At 41.8% G+C, this 14535-nt stretch overlaps 1 protein-coding gene across 2 annotated transcripts in view; it reads left to right on the top strand.

Moving 5' to 3' along the window:
* Window positions 1-14535, top strand: part of dcc (DCC netrin 1 receptor) — a 1120333-nt gene that overhangs the window by 851616 nt on the left and 254182 nt on the right. For both annotated transcript variants that reach the window (XM_008117567.3, XM_008117566.3), the window contains exon 12: window positions 10608-10657. In XM_008117567.3, the coding sequence (XP_008115774.2) occupies window positions 10608-10657 (50 nt within the window). The remainder of the gene's footprint in view (window positions 1-10607; window positions 10658-14535) is intronic.

Raw genomic sequence — 14535 nt, 5'->3', positions numbered from 1 at the left:
GGTTTTTATGTCAAACAGTTGGAAAAACTCTGGAGTCGCCAGGGAGGCGTCGCTTTGTGAATCCAAAGCCACGTAAAGTCTCTTTTTAAGCCAAGGTCTTCTGGCTGGATATACATCTGCTAGGCAGATGGGATGGCAGACTCTGAACTGGTGCACGTCAGAGCATAGTTCAGTACAGGCGACCGATGGGGCATCCTCCTGCATCCGTGACGCGGTCTGCATGTTGGTGGCTTCAGTAGATGACCCTTCTTTGGAAGACGTGTCCCCTTTGGCGCGGGAGACAGCGTCAGAGTTGTGCATCGCGGTGCAATGCTTAAGGCTGTTACACCTTGCGCATTTGACGTCCTCTTTGCAGTTGGATGCAAAGTGAGGAGTTGCTCCACAGCACCTAAAACATATGCCCAGCTTCTGTACAATCTGTTGTCTTTCTTTATAAGGCTTCTTGCCAAATTCCCGGCAGTTGGCCAAACTGTGAGGCTTTTGGTGAATGGGGCAGAGCACCTCCTTCACCTCTGGCTTGGATTCGTTGGCCCTGTGCTGAGTTTCAACAGCCTTAACACTAACCGGTCTTTTGGCCTCTCTGGATGGTTTTTTCTCCACTTTAGGTGCCTTCTCTGGCTGGGTCCCTTGGTATAAGGTGGGGAGGCCCGTCTGCGGATCATTCCTTTCTCTGGCCGCCCTGGTGATGAACTGGACCAAATGAGAAAATGGAGGGTATGCCTGGGAGTGGGCCTCCTTGTAGTTGAAGACCTCCTGTCCCCAGCATTCTTGCAAAGTGAAGGGCAGCTTGGTCAAGATCTGCCTCTGGGACAGGTGCTGATCGAGGCACTTCAAACCGGGCAGTTCTGGATTCTCCTTGGCCGACTCTAATTCCGTAAGGAGATCGCTGAGGTCCCACAAGAGTTTGAAGTCTTTGAGTTTCAAAGCTGGGAACCTTTGGAGCTTGTCCATAAGAGATGCTTCAATCTCTGTGCTGGCCCCATACCTCTGCTGCAACCTGGCCCAGGCCTTTTCCAGGGCTTTGTCGGGATCGGCTACGTGGGCTGCGTAGATCTTCTTAACTTGTGAGGATGAGGCTGGGCCCAACCATGCAGCCAGAAGAGTCAGTTCTTCCTCAGGCAATAACTTTAAGTCTCTGATTGCTCTCTGGAAGGTGGCCTTCCAGAGAAGAAATTCCTCAGGCTTGTCCGAAAACTTTTCGACACCCTTGTCCTTAAGATCTCTTCTGGGGCTTCTGATGATGGAGACAAGCTGGGACTCTGGCGTCGAAGGGAACAATTGAGGAGTTTGCTGTTGTGGAGTGGACTCCCACCGTGCACCTTGCGTCAACCTTTGGCCTCTTGGAGGGATGACATCGACCACTGACGAATCGGTGGCTCCCTGTGCAGCTGTCTGTAAGGGCCAACTAGCACTTGGCCTTGAGGCCCTGATTGACTGACCTAGGGATTTAGCAGGAGGCACAGGTAGCTCGGGCAAGGGTGAGCTCCCCGCTATGACGCTCTGCTCTGCAGGAAACTCAAAAGTGACTTTGGGGCCCTGCTCTGGGTAAGGAGAGAAGTCTTCCTGTTCCTCATCCGAAAACTGGCTGTTTAAGCTATTAAGATGCACAAGCACCTTGGAAGAAGGGTCCTGCTTCGGCAACTGACTTACATTTTCTTCTGTGAGTGGCTCAATTAGGGCCTTGGCCAAAGTCTCAGCCCTTACCTTTTTGGCAGTAGCATCCATCCTTATTCTAAGCATTTCTATTTCACCTTGCCTTTGGGCCTGTTCCATTTGCATTTCGCTTTGTCTACGGGCCTGTTCTATTTGCATTTCGCTTTGTCTACGGGCCTGTTCTATTTGCATTTCGCTTTGTCTACGGGCCTGTTCTATTTGCAGTCGTTGCTCTTCTTCTTTAAAGGGAAGGGTGAGATCAGCTGCCTTAGCATCAGCCTCCGCCCCCGCTACCTTGCTCTTTAGCTCCAGACGTGCAGCCTCCTTAATGTGCAAGGCAGCTAGGGAAGAGATGGCACTCCCAGCAGCAGAAGACTTGCTAGAGTGGCTATGTTTAGATGATGCACACTCCCTTAGTTTAGATACCTGGCTAGAGCGGTTGGACTTAAGACTAAGTGCCACAGCAGGTGATTTTAAAAGATTGGTCTCATGGCTGCATAAGGAAGACTGATTTCCTTTTGGCTCAGACCTTAGATTAACAGGTGGAGAACTAAATTCCAAGGCATCTAGAATTGCCCTCACCTTATTTTCTTTCTCATTAGTGTCAGCTAAGACACTCACTATTTCTAACTCTGAATCCTTGGCGTTAATGCGCTCGAGGACCTGGACTATCTTAGACACCAAACCCCTCCAGAGACCGAAGGTCTCTTCAAGGTCGGTCTGTAATATGGATGGCACCCTTGTAATACCCAAGCTCTCAATTCTGTCCATCAATGTTACAATTCGCTCCCATGCCGAACCTAACCTCACATGGAGGAGCTCCTTTTCATCTATTAGATGGGCTAGCATCTTGGCTGAAGGGTGCTTTATCCTTTGGGGCCTTTCATTCCTACTTTCAGCCTCAGAAGGAGGTATACCATCTGTATCATCTTGAAATTGCATAGACATTATGTATTCTTAATAGCAAGTAAATTTACAACAAAGGCAAATGCAATATACCTGCAAGTAAATTTACAATAAAAGCAAATTCAATATATAATACAATTCACAGCACTTAACCATAGCAATATATATCACTAAGTAACTATACTTTACAAAGATTGTGACCTTTGGCGCCAAACTTTGGTAGGCAAGCTGCAAAATGCCAACTGACAGCAACTTGCCACTTGATACCTCCCTTGCCCGAGTGACGTAAACTGCCAAAATGGCGACTTCGCCAAATTTTCAAGCACCTCGTGCTCTGCGGCTCGAGGCCTGCCGCCGAAGGAGCACCGAGGCTGGCTTTGGAAAGGAGGAGAGAAGAGACGCCTCCTCCCCGCTGTGAAGGGAGGTCACCACCGCAGGACGATGAGGCAGGTCACCACCGCAGGACGATGAGGCAGGTCACCACCGCAGGACGATGAGGCAGGTCACCACCGCAGGACGATGAGGCAGGTCACCACCGCAGGACGATGAGGCAGGTCACCACCGCAGGACGATGAGGCAGGTCACCACCGCAGGACGATGAGGCAGGTCACCACCGCCGGACCATGAGGCAGGTCACCACCGCAGGACGATGAGGCAGGTCGAAGCCGGCCGAGTGCTCCGGCCGAACTCGCAGCAGCGTTGCCAGGCCTGTCCAGGTTCTAGCCTGGTTCTGGTGGGCTTCACGCCTCAGAGCCAGCCAAAGAACTGTCGCTGGTGCTCCGCGGCTCGAGGTCTACTGCCGAGGGAGCCCTGGACGTTGCTGGGAACTGCACAGCCTGTGCAAACCCAGAAAGCCACTGGGCCACGTGCGCACACGCGAGCCAAATAGCAAGGAAATAGAGCCCCACTATTTGACTCCTTCAGGTCTGAGAGCGGGCTCCACTGCCTCAGACGCTGGTAGAGTCTTTAGGTATGCAGACTGAGCTCAGGCGGAAAAGCCGCGGCCTATACTAAACTTCCTAAACTATAAAAAACTATAAGCCGTGCAAGCTAGCTCAAGCGGAAAAACCGCTGATCTACCTCAAAACTGTGCCGTCCGCCGGACAATAAAAAACTATAAAACTGAAACGTGCTGTCCTTTATCCGGGCGAACTGCAAATCCCTATAAGCTGTCCTATAGATATTGAACGACTGAGTCTGGATAACTTCAAAAAAGGATGTTTATTCATACAAGGTTGTAAACCTGGCACAGATCTTAAAGTTGCAGAAAATGAAACAAATTTCTATAGGTTTTAGGTACAGAACTATCCCTGGTTCCAGAAAGCAAAGGTGATTATAAAACCACTATACCCTAATCACGCTGCCTATATTAGAAGGAGAAACTCTTTCCTTCCCTATCTTTACAGCAAAGATTAGTTCTAGAAGCGACAGAATAACCCTGCTCCTATAACTAGATTTCCTATTCCAGATCAATATAATTCAATACTTATCTAATTTGGATAGGCTTAGATTGGCCTGGTTTTGAGGATGATTTGTCCCAGTTAGCCTTGCACAGCTCCAGCACGTTGGAAGACTATAGCCAGAATGAAACTCTAAAATGGAGACTAGACCCTGGTAAAAAGGGCGGTCCTAAGATGTTGTACTCTTTGACCAATCATTGCAAAGAAAACTGCAGCCAGCTCTTGCAGACTTCAAGCCACCTTTCCTGGGCTTTGCAGCCAGAGGCTGAAACAAAATGCAAAGGAGGGAAAACAAACAAACGACCAATAGGTAAGGCAAACCATCATCCTGGGGGACGGAACAGGGTCAATCCTATTATCTTGAAATAACAATACGAAGAAATTATCAGCACAGATACCAAATCACATGGAATTACTGTTCCACTCCCAGTTCCTGCAATTGTAAAACTGTATCATGAGAAATAAGTAGATCAAGGAAAAATATTAAGAATTCAAATCATTTATGATGGGTTAACATATACACTCATAACATGATCAATCTGTCTTATCTACTAAAATTGTTCCTGTCAATTATTGTATTGGTTTAGCCTAAGGGATCATTGCAACATTTTTATCCTGTAACCACCCCCTTTAGGGCTTATACACGTTCCACTAAGAACTGGTAGATATTTAGTCAGTGGAGTAAACATCAATAAGCAGTCTGCAAGAACTTAATTGATTTTTAAATGTCATAAAGTAGTAAACATCACACATACCTGCTGCGAGTTTGCTGTTCCATTTATTTTCTGCTTTGGAAGTTATAAGGTTTTAAACTCAACAGTTTTAAATTGGTCCCTGTCTTCATAGCAGCAAAGGTGAAAATTGTGGAACCACACAGATTGAAAACTGTGGTATGGTAGGAGAGGGAGAGAGTAAGAGTCACATTTCAGTGGTGTAAATGAGTGTGATCAGCCTACATCTCCATGTTGGGACATTCCTCCAAGGGATAAAATACACCAAGGAGGTATTAAAATCTATCTGCCTTATTTTTATTGCACTTCCCAGAATCCCTTTGACCCTTTTCTATAATTTCATATCATGTTGTTATACTTGCTATGTGGGAATGTATGTGCATTTATATGTGTTTCCCTAACCCATTTCCATGTTATGGAGTCCTGGGTGCTGTGTTTTGGTGAGACACCAGCACCCTTTGGCAGAGATGGTTAAAGGCTCCCAGAATCCCATAGCATTGAGGCATGACAGTTCCAGTGGTATCAAACTACTATAATTCTACAGTTTAGATCCTCCCTAGTACACAAAGCAATGTGTACAAGCTACAGCAAAAGAGAATCTATCTAAACATGAAGAAAATTGTGGTAGAGGCTCCTTTGAGGTTTTTAAACAGAAGCTTGGATGGCCATCTCTCAGGAGTGCTTTGTGTTTTCCTGTATGGCAGAGATTTGGACTGGATGACTCTTGGAGTCTTTTCCAACTCAATGATTCTATGATTCCATGAAACGTATATATGCTGACAAATGTTTTGAGGCCAACTCCTCATGTGATAATACCTAATTAGAGGGAACAGGTGTATCACATTCTTATTTGTAACATCATAAACCCTTTGATCTTTAATTAAGATAGTAAGTTTAGTTTTTAAAAAATGACACACAGCAGCTTCATCATTAAGAAATAAAACAGCCGATTTCATAAAACAAGCCTTAATTGGGTTTTGATTTTCTATGATGAAAGTAGACAACCTTTCTTATGTCTGAGAAGCAGCTCGTGAATTTTAAAGCTTCTAAGTGGAAAAAGCAGATTTGTACTAAATCACACCATTGCATGGACTGGTACCTTTCTTTTAAAAACATTATAGAATGCAAGCGATGCAACAAAAATTTCCCTTTTGAAATAAAATCAGCCAAAATGGGGCAGGGACAGGAACTTGGTGTTACAGTAGAGTCTCACTTATCCAACATAAACGGGCCGGCAGAATGTTGGATAAGCAAATATATTGCATAATAAGGAGAGATTAAGGAGAAGCCTATTAAACATCAAATTAGGTTATGATTTTACAAATTAAGCACCAAAACATCATGTTATACAACAAATTTGACAGAAAAAGTAGTTCAATATGCAGTAATGCTATGTAGTAATTACTGTATTTACGAATTTAGCACCAAAATATCACGATGTATTGAAAACATTGACTACAAAAATGCATTGGATAATCCAGAACATTGGATAAGTGAATGTTGGATAAGTGAGACTCTACTGTATCTCTCTCTGTCTCCCTGTTTGGCCTGCATTTTTTCTATGTGGCAATTATATTCAATTAGGACCATAATACTGTCAATGAAAAATGTTATTTAAGAAAAAAATACCTATCTGTTCTGATTTGGTCAGACCTCAAGTGGAAAACTGTGTCTAGTTCTGGGTACCCCAATTAAATAAATATATTGACAAGCTGGAACGTGTCCAGAGAAGGGTGGCCAAAGGATCTGGAGAAGTTTAAGGAGCTGAATATGTTTTTCCCAAAGAAGAGAAGGTTAAGAGGTGATATGATCACTATGTTTAAATATATGACTAGATGACACATTGAAGATGGAGTGAGCTTATTTTCTGCCACTCCAGACTACAGCACAATGGATTCAATCTACAGGAAAATTACACCTAAACATTAGGAGGAATTTTCTGACAGTACAAGCTGTTTGACAGTAGAATTTGCTGCCTGGAAGTATGGTGGATTCTCCTTCTCTGGCTTTTTTTTTTAAGAGAGGCTTTGTTGGGGGGGGGGGGGGGTGCTTTGATTGTGTTTTCCTGCATGGCAAGGGACTGGGCTGGATGACCGTATTACTAATTGCATTGACATGCAATATAATCCAATTGCTGTTACGTTCTGTATGATCTGACTGTATTAGTGGAGCTCTCAGCCTGAGAATAGGGTAACAGCTAGGTAACAGCTAGGAAAATTTGTGGGGGTTTTTTTGGGAGGGGGGGCAGAGACTGGAAGTCACAAAATCCTCCAACCTGCAAGGCCACTGACCATGCTTTTCAATGGATTCTGGGGAATATAGTCTACAAAGTAACATTTTCAAGTTCTGCCTCAATCCACAATTCAAGTTTATGCATATTGACCGTGTAGAAACATCTTAGTATAAGAGTGGGAAAAGTGTGACCTTTAGATATTGTTAGACTACAATTCCCAGTATTCTTTATAATTGGCTGTAATGACCCGGGCTGGTGGGGGCTGTGATCTGAAATCTCTCCTCATTTTTCCTTTTGTTCTCTTCTCCTTTCACCCTTCCCTTTTCCTTTTGCTTCCTGACATCTCCATGCCCATTGCTCTCCCGCTGTCCTGCACAAGAATGAATTTTCAAAGCAGTTATCCACAGCAATTAGAACAATCAATTAAACCATAGAACAGCAATCAAGAAGCACTCATAAAAAGTCAAACTATAAAACAATCTGAAAGATAATAATCAGTAGTAAAACAGCTAGAGCACTGTTAAAATATTACTCATTAAAAGCTGTTATTCCCTTTGCTCCTCAAAGTGAGGAAATCAAAAATTGGCCAGTTGAATGGTCTTATATCTCCCATGATAGGGTACCACCAAAGTCAATGTCAGGTTTGGTGAGGAATTAAACTGCCACTTCAGCAGTAGCCTCTGTGTAAAGGGCATCTTTCCCTTGTCAGAGTAACTTCTCCTTACCTTGATGATGGTTGGAAAGCACAGTTAGAGGAAAAGGGGAGAGGAGTTTACCAGAAAGGCTGCCACTGATAACCAATCATTTCAATCTCCTTACAAATAATTCTGAAGCAATGTGAAAGGCTCAGAGATATGCAGGTGGAACTACCATATTTATACATGTATGGGTCAAGAGCAGATTTTGGAACCAAAATTATGGATTTTGATAAGACCCATGTATCTATCAAGGATCATTACACATATAGGGCAGTGCTCAGGGGGCCCGTCACTGATTATTACCATCACCATTTCCTAACCCAGGCATTCAAATAGGCCAGAAACATCATTGAGGTGGCAAAAGGAGTGTGAAGTGAAGCTTCTTTCAGATTATGCCAGGGCAGAAAAAGCCCTTGTCTTTCACCATCCTGTTCAGAGAACGGGATGTTTCCTTTTTTGAAAAGGGTTAAGGTATAGTACGTACATTGACCAACAGATGGTTTTGGAGGCTGATTTTTTTACCAAGATTTCTAGACTTATACATGAGTATAACTCTGGAGACTATGCCCTATGAGGAGCATCTTAAAGCGTATGTTTAGCTTACAGAAAAGAAGGTTGAGAGTAGACCTGATAGCCATATAAATATGTGAAAGGATGTCATAAGTGTTGCACTGGAGCCCTGAAACATCTTTTCACCACAAACCACACCCTGTCCAGAAAATCCAGTAGGTAAATGTTTATTCAGAGAAAATATATAAAAATAAACAAATCTAAAAAAGGTTAACCAAAGTTCCAAAAGTTATTTCAAAGATAGCCAAGAGTCCAAAAGCCTTTCAAATACAGTCTCAAGAGTCAATCCACAGATATATCCATAAACATGATAGCGTGAATCCAAGGCAGGCAATCTATTCCACACATGAACTAGAAACAAGAACAAACTTAAATCTTGAATGCATGAATTCCCAAAAAGGTAGGACCAAGAACCAAGAGATGTTCACCTGACTATAACATTGCTTTCACAAAGGATTGTACAAGTAGAAACAACTTTGAAAGGCCTAAATCCCTCCCATGAAACCATTCTTCACACACCTGCTTTCCCTCTCCTTATCTTTAAGCTTCTGGGAAAAGCGAGTCTGTCTTTGTTGTACACTCTGCCTCCAAAGTTCCAAGCACCTGGATCTGGACAAAAATTTGTCTCCCACCTTTCTCTCAGCCTGTACTTCTGGCAGGTTCCCATGAGAACTGATATCACTTTTTCCAGTCTCTTGGAAACTGCCAGGAGATCCAAAACAACTCTCTCTAGGCCATTTCTATCCTCCTCTGGGCCCTCTGAATATATCCCAGCATCCCCTTCCTCATCTTCTGAGCACTCAGAATGTGACCAGGCTACAACAATAAGAAAAGGGAAGCAGGCTTTTTTTTTTTTGCTGCCTTGGAAACTAGGACTTGGAGCAATGGGTTTAAATTACAGGAAAGGAGATTCTTCATGAACATTAGGAAGAACTTCCTGACTGTAAGAGCTATTCAGCAGTGGAACTTTCTGCCTCACAGGATGGTAGAAGCTCCTTCCTTGGAAGCTTTTAAACAGCGGATGGATGGCTATCTGTCAGGGATGCTTGGATTGGGCTTGTCCTGCATGGCAGGAGTTGGATTAGATGGCCCATGTGGTCTCTTTCAACTCTGTTATTCTGTGATTCTATGACATCCTCCCCTTCCCAGACAAAGGTACTGGTCCTTGCTCTCATTTTACCTCTGAAGCAGCTCCCCCTAAGGGGAAACCCCCCTTTGGTGTTAACGTTGGTAGCAGTGGTCCATGAAACAGTGGCTCTTCTAACTCTATTCCATGTGTGAGCGGCGCAGTGACATGCTCGGTTGAGTTTAATCTGAACTTTAATGAAACTATCCAAGGTGCTAAGCCTCTATTAGGAATCAGATTCAGTACCTTGGTTAGCTCCTTTATAGCCTCAGAGTGGACTAACTGCCCTGCTAACATAGAAGCCAGTGGGTGCCATTTGAACTAAAATAATCCATCCGTTTTCTTGTGCTGAAAACAGCATCAAGGCTACTACAGATATGAAGACAACATTAACTTGTTTTCATTCTTATGCCACCTAATGCCACCTGAAACCTTTGCAAACAATGCGGGTATTTAAAAATCACTATGCATTTCTTGCTAAGCTATTCAAGAGAGAGGCTTATTTTCTCCCATGCAGATACTGTGTTGGATTTTTTTTTTACTTTTAAAAAACAGTGATTAAGAGGTAGGGAGTGGCAACATAAAATAACTACAAGTTGATAGATAGTCCTTCATTGATAGCAGCCCATTGGTAACTGCCAATAATGCTAACTTCTGGCACTCGGCCTAGGAACCATCATTAGAGAAACTCTGTTTCTTATCATTGCTTGAATTATGAACTCAAAGCACCCAAAGTGGATTTGCTTAAAAAGGAGCTAGTTCATTCTACATGCATTTTGGCTGGTGTTATGAGTGTATTGTTCATGCCTTTTAAAAAACTAAAAACAGAAAAACTTAATACAAGAAATCTTTAGCAATGTGAGATCATTATTTTGTCACCAAAAATAATATTAAGTAATGAACCAATTGCAGAAGTTGGAAAGAGTACTTTTTAAAAGGTTAAAGCTCTCAGATCCCTCAGCTCTTGTGACCATTTCCTATGTTCTAACTAGGTCTTTAATTGGCTAGTAGATGAATTATATTTAAAGTATGATTGGATGGAACTGGGCGGAAATGGCACCTCAGAAGTATCACTTGGTGTATTTCTTTTCCTGTCATAAACTGAGGGAAAGTGACCTAAAGGTATGTGGAGATAATTTAAAAGCAGATAAACATTTATCATTGTGTTTTATAACTAATTCCACCTTTTCCCAACTTCATTTTCATCCAACATTCTCTTTTTCATTTCAGTTCCAAGTGCTATGCCTCAGAATGTCTCCTTGGAAGTGGTGAACTCAAAGGTAAGTGAGACCTGAAAACAGGCATGATTGCACCTCTGGTTTCCAATTGTTTATTGTTGCTGTGAGCCTTTTCATTTTTAACCTATAGCAACTCTATGACAGCCTTGTTGCAGGGCCTTTTCAGTAAGATGTGCTCAAAAGAGGTTTATGATAGCCTCCTCTGAGACTGAGAGAACATGACTTACCCAAGGCCACCAAGTGTGTTCCTGAAATAATTCCAGTAGTTTTCATGGTTGAGTGGGAATCCAAACCCTGGTCTCCAGAGTCCTAGTTTGGCAAGGCACCAGCACTCCTTAACAGAAAAGATTAAAGACCTTGCAAAATCACTACTTCCATGATTCCAGCCATGATGGAGTCAAACTATCAGTACTTTTATTCTACAGTGTAGATGCACTCCAATCCAACATTCAAACCACTATGCCATGCTATGTCTTTGTATCCTGGCTGGCTCTGCTGTAAGGCAGAGTGTTCTAGTAATCAGACAGCATATTTTGGGGGAGCAGTAGTCATTGTTTCCTTGCTTTCTAGACCCAATGCTTTGATTGATTCCCTCTCTTAGAGGACAGGTCTGTGTATGACATGGAACCTGTACAGGGATCCTGAAATTTTCCTGCCATGTTACTATCAGTATGTGTGGTTTATTTGCATAGAGAACATTTTCTGAATCATAGAGTTCAAAGAGACCACAAGGGCCATCCAGCCCTGCAGGGTAACCCCTGAATTTATGATAGATATTATATAAATAGTATATTCAACACAGAAAAAACGTACCTAGCACAGGATATGCTGCAACTACAACATTGCTGAACCAATCATGAACTGAAAATTACCATCAAAAACTAGTTTTTTCTTAGAATGGGAAGGAAATTTGTTCAAATTATTCATAGCTTCCTTTAAGGGGAAACAGTGAAAAATTACACAACTACCTCTGTGTTATTATTCACAACCTGCTTTACTGAGTGGGTGTAATTACACTGTAGAATGAAGTTTGATACCACATTGACTGCCATGGTTCAGTGCTATGGGATTATGGGAGATACGGTTTATAAAGTCTTTTAGACTTCTCTGCCAAATAATTGTAGTGTAGTGCCCCTCTAAACTACACATCCCTGGATTCCACAGTACTGAACCATGGCAGTTAATGTGAGGTCAAACTGCATTCATTTCACAGTGAATTCACCCTGTGTAGTTTGGGAGATCCATTTTTTTTTCCTGGGAAAAAGATAGAAATGAATATTCAGTTATTTACTCAGCATTATTATGGGTCAATAAATGCACCTTATTCACAACCAATGAGTTCCAAGACTGAACAAATAATTGCTCTTAATTCTGTAATGCAGGTATTTCTTTTTTATTAGCTATTTATTCTTCCTCATTAGTGTCATTGGGTGTCCTAGATCCTATCGTTATTTGTAATAAAAAAGAGGTCAGTTGGAAAGGCATGATATATTGTTTTCTCATGGCATAGGCCAAAGAGAAAACAGAATTAAGAAAACCTCCCGGCTTTGCTAGAACTCAGGAAGTTATTAATTGCCAGCAACAAGACTTCACAAGGCAGTTGCTGACTCCAAGAAAGGCTCTTTCCGATGCTTTTAATGAGGCATTGCTCTTGTAGCATACTTGAAGTTGCAATCTGGAATTTATAAGATAATACCTGCCTTTTGACATAGACATTAAAGGATGCCATGTCACCCCTAAAGAAGCTCATTTGTGCTCCAGAAGTCATGAAGAGATATCCCCCTTAAGAAAATGTGATGTTGCTCCCCTCCCAGCAAGTAATGGCACTCATTAATTGACTTCTGTACTCTCTGGATCAGGGGTCCTCAAACTTTTTAAGTGGAGGGCCGATTCATTCTCCCTCGGATTGTTGAGGGGCCAAATTATCATTTGAAAAAAACAAAACGAACAAATTCCAATGCTCACTGCACACGTCTTATTTGTAGTGCAAAAAAGAAAAAAAGAAAACCCAGCAACAATTACTTATTTACTGGTATTTATTTACTACATTTATACCCCACCCTCTCTCACCCCGAAGGGGACTCAAAGCGGCTTACAAGTTGTATGTACATACAATATATTGTATTATTAGCATAGCACAATATTAGCATTATATATTACTATATTGTACTATACCATTATACCGTAATATTATTAGTAATATTACATTTAATATATAATATATAATTAATATTATTATATTATACAATATTATTATATTGTATTATTATTATTAGCCGCCCTGAGTCTCCTATTGGGTGAGAAGGACGGGGTAGAAATACTGTAATAAATAAATATTATATTGTATTACATTATAATATTATTATTAATATTATATGTATACACAATATATTGTACTGATCCATGTAGTTTTCATGGCAAGAATACTGGGGTGGTTTGCCATTGCCTTCCCCAGGGATCGTATTATATAATATATTATATTATATTACCATATCATTCATGTACAATATTTCATTTACAATATTGGTAAATGAAAGAACAATACAATATTTAAAAATAAAAATAATTTTAACCAATATACTGTAAACTTATCAAGATTTTAGTGGGAAGTGTGGGCCTGCTTCTGGCCAATGAGATAATCAAGGAGGATTGTTGTTGTTGTATGCCTTCAAGTCATTTCAGACTTTGGGCGAGCCTAAGTCTAAAACTGAGAGCGGGGGCCAGGTAAATGGCCTTGAAGGGCCGCATCCAGCCCCTGGGCCTTAGTTTGGGGACCCCTGCTCTGGATCTTAAAATAAAGCCTCCACCTGAATAGCCTCCCCCTTCCCTATCTTTGTCCTCAGAACAATCTTGCAAGATAGGTTAGGGAGAGAAATTGTGACTGACTCAAGTTAACACATTGAGCTTTCAGTCTGAGTAGAAGACTGAGCTTGGATTTCACCAGTTCTACACTATATCCACTATAACCGCACTATTTTTAGATGTTAATAGGATGTTAATAGGATATTCTGCACTCATTTGACATCAGAGAAGCTTTGTCCTTCTCAGAGAACCAACAATGTATCTAGAATTAATGTGGTTTGATACTACTTTAATTTCCATGTCTCAGTGCTATGCCTTTAGTGTTTTTGGACTGCAAAATATTCTAATGGAGGAAACAGATGGGATCAAAATGTTGACTGAACAAAATCAAGACCAAAATCTTACTTTCTTAGTGAGATTGTATTAGGACTAAAGAGATCCAGTATCAAATCCATGCTCAGTCACAAAGCTTTCACTGGACGACTTATGGCTCTATCACCTAACTCTAGCTTCATCAACACCTAATTAATGTAGATTGACATGATAATTGTCATGCCTCAATGCTATGGAATTATGGGAGGTATAGTTTTATAAGGTATTTAGCCTTTTCTGCCAAAGAGTTCTAGTGTATCATTAAATGATAAATCTCAGGATTTAACAGCAGTTAAAATGGCATCAAACTGCATTAATTCTAAATTCTGGCTGCGTCCTTGGTCAGGGATGGTTCTGTTACTAAGACTTTATCATGCAAAAGGACTTTATCATGGAAACTACTATTGCTAGGCAGTCACACAATCGTAGATAAAAGGTAAAGGCTTCCCCTTGACATTAAGTCTAGTCGTGTCCAACTATGGGAGATGGTGCTCATCTCCATTTCTAAGCCGAAGAGCCGGCATTGTCCGAAGACACCTCTAAGGTCATATGGCCAGCATGCCAGCATGGAATGTTGTTACCTTCCTGTTGGAACAGTACCTATTGATCTACTCACATGTGCATGTTTCAAACTGCTAAGTTGGCAGAAGCTGGAGCTCATCCCGCTCCCTAAATTCAAACTGTTGACCTTTCGGTCAGCAAGTTCAGCTGCTCAGCGGTTTGACCCACTGCACCACCGGGGGCTC

The sequence above is a fragment of the Anolis carolinensis genome, chromosome 2 (assembly GCF_035594765.1).
Source record: "Anolis carolinensis isolate JA03-04 chromosome 2, rAnoCar3.1.pri, whole genome shotgun sequence".
In the NCBI taxonomy this organism is placed as follows: Eukaryota; Metazoa; Chordata; class Lepidosauria; order Squamata; family Dactyloidae; genus Anolis; species Anolis carolinensis.
Note: the sequence above shows the minus strand (reverse complement) of the source record. Positions and strands in the feature narration are given on the sequence as shown.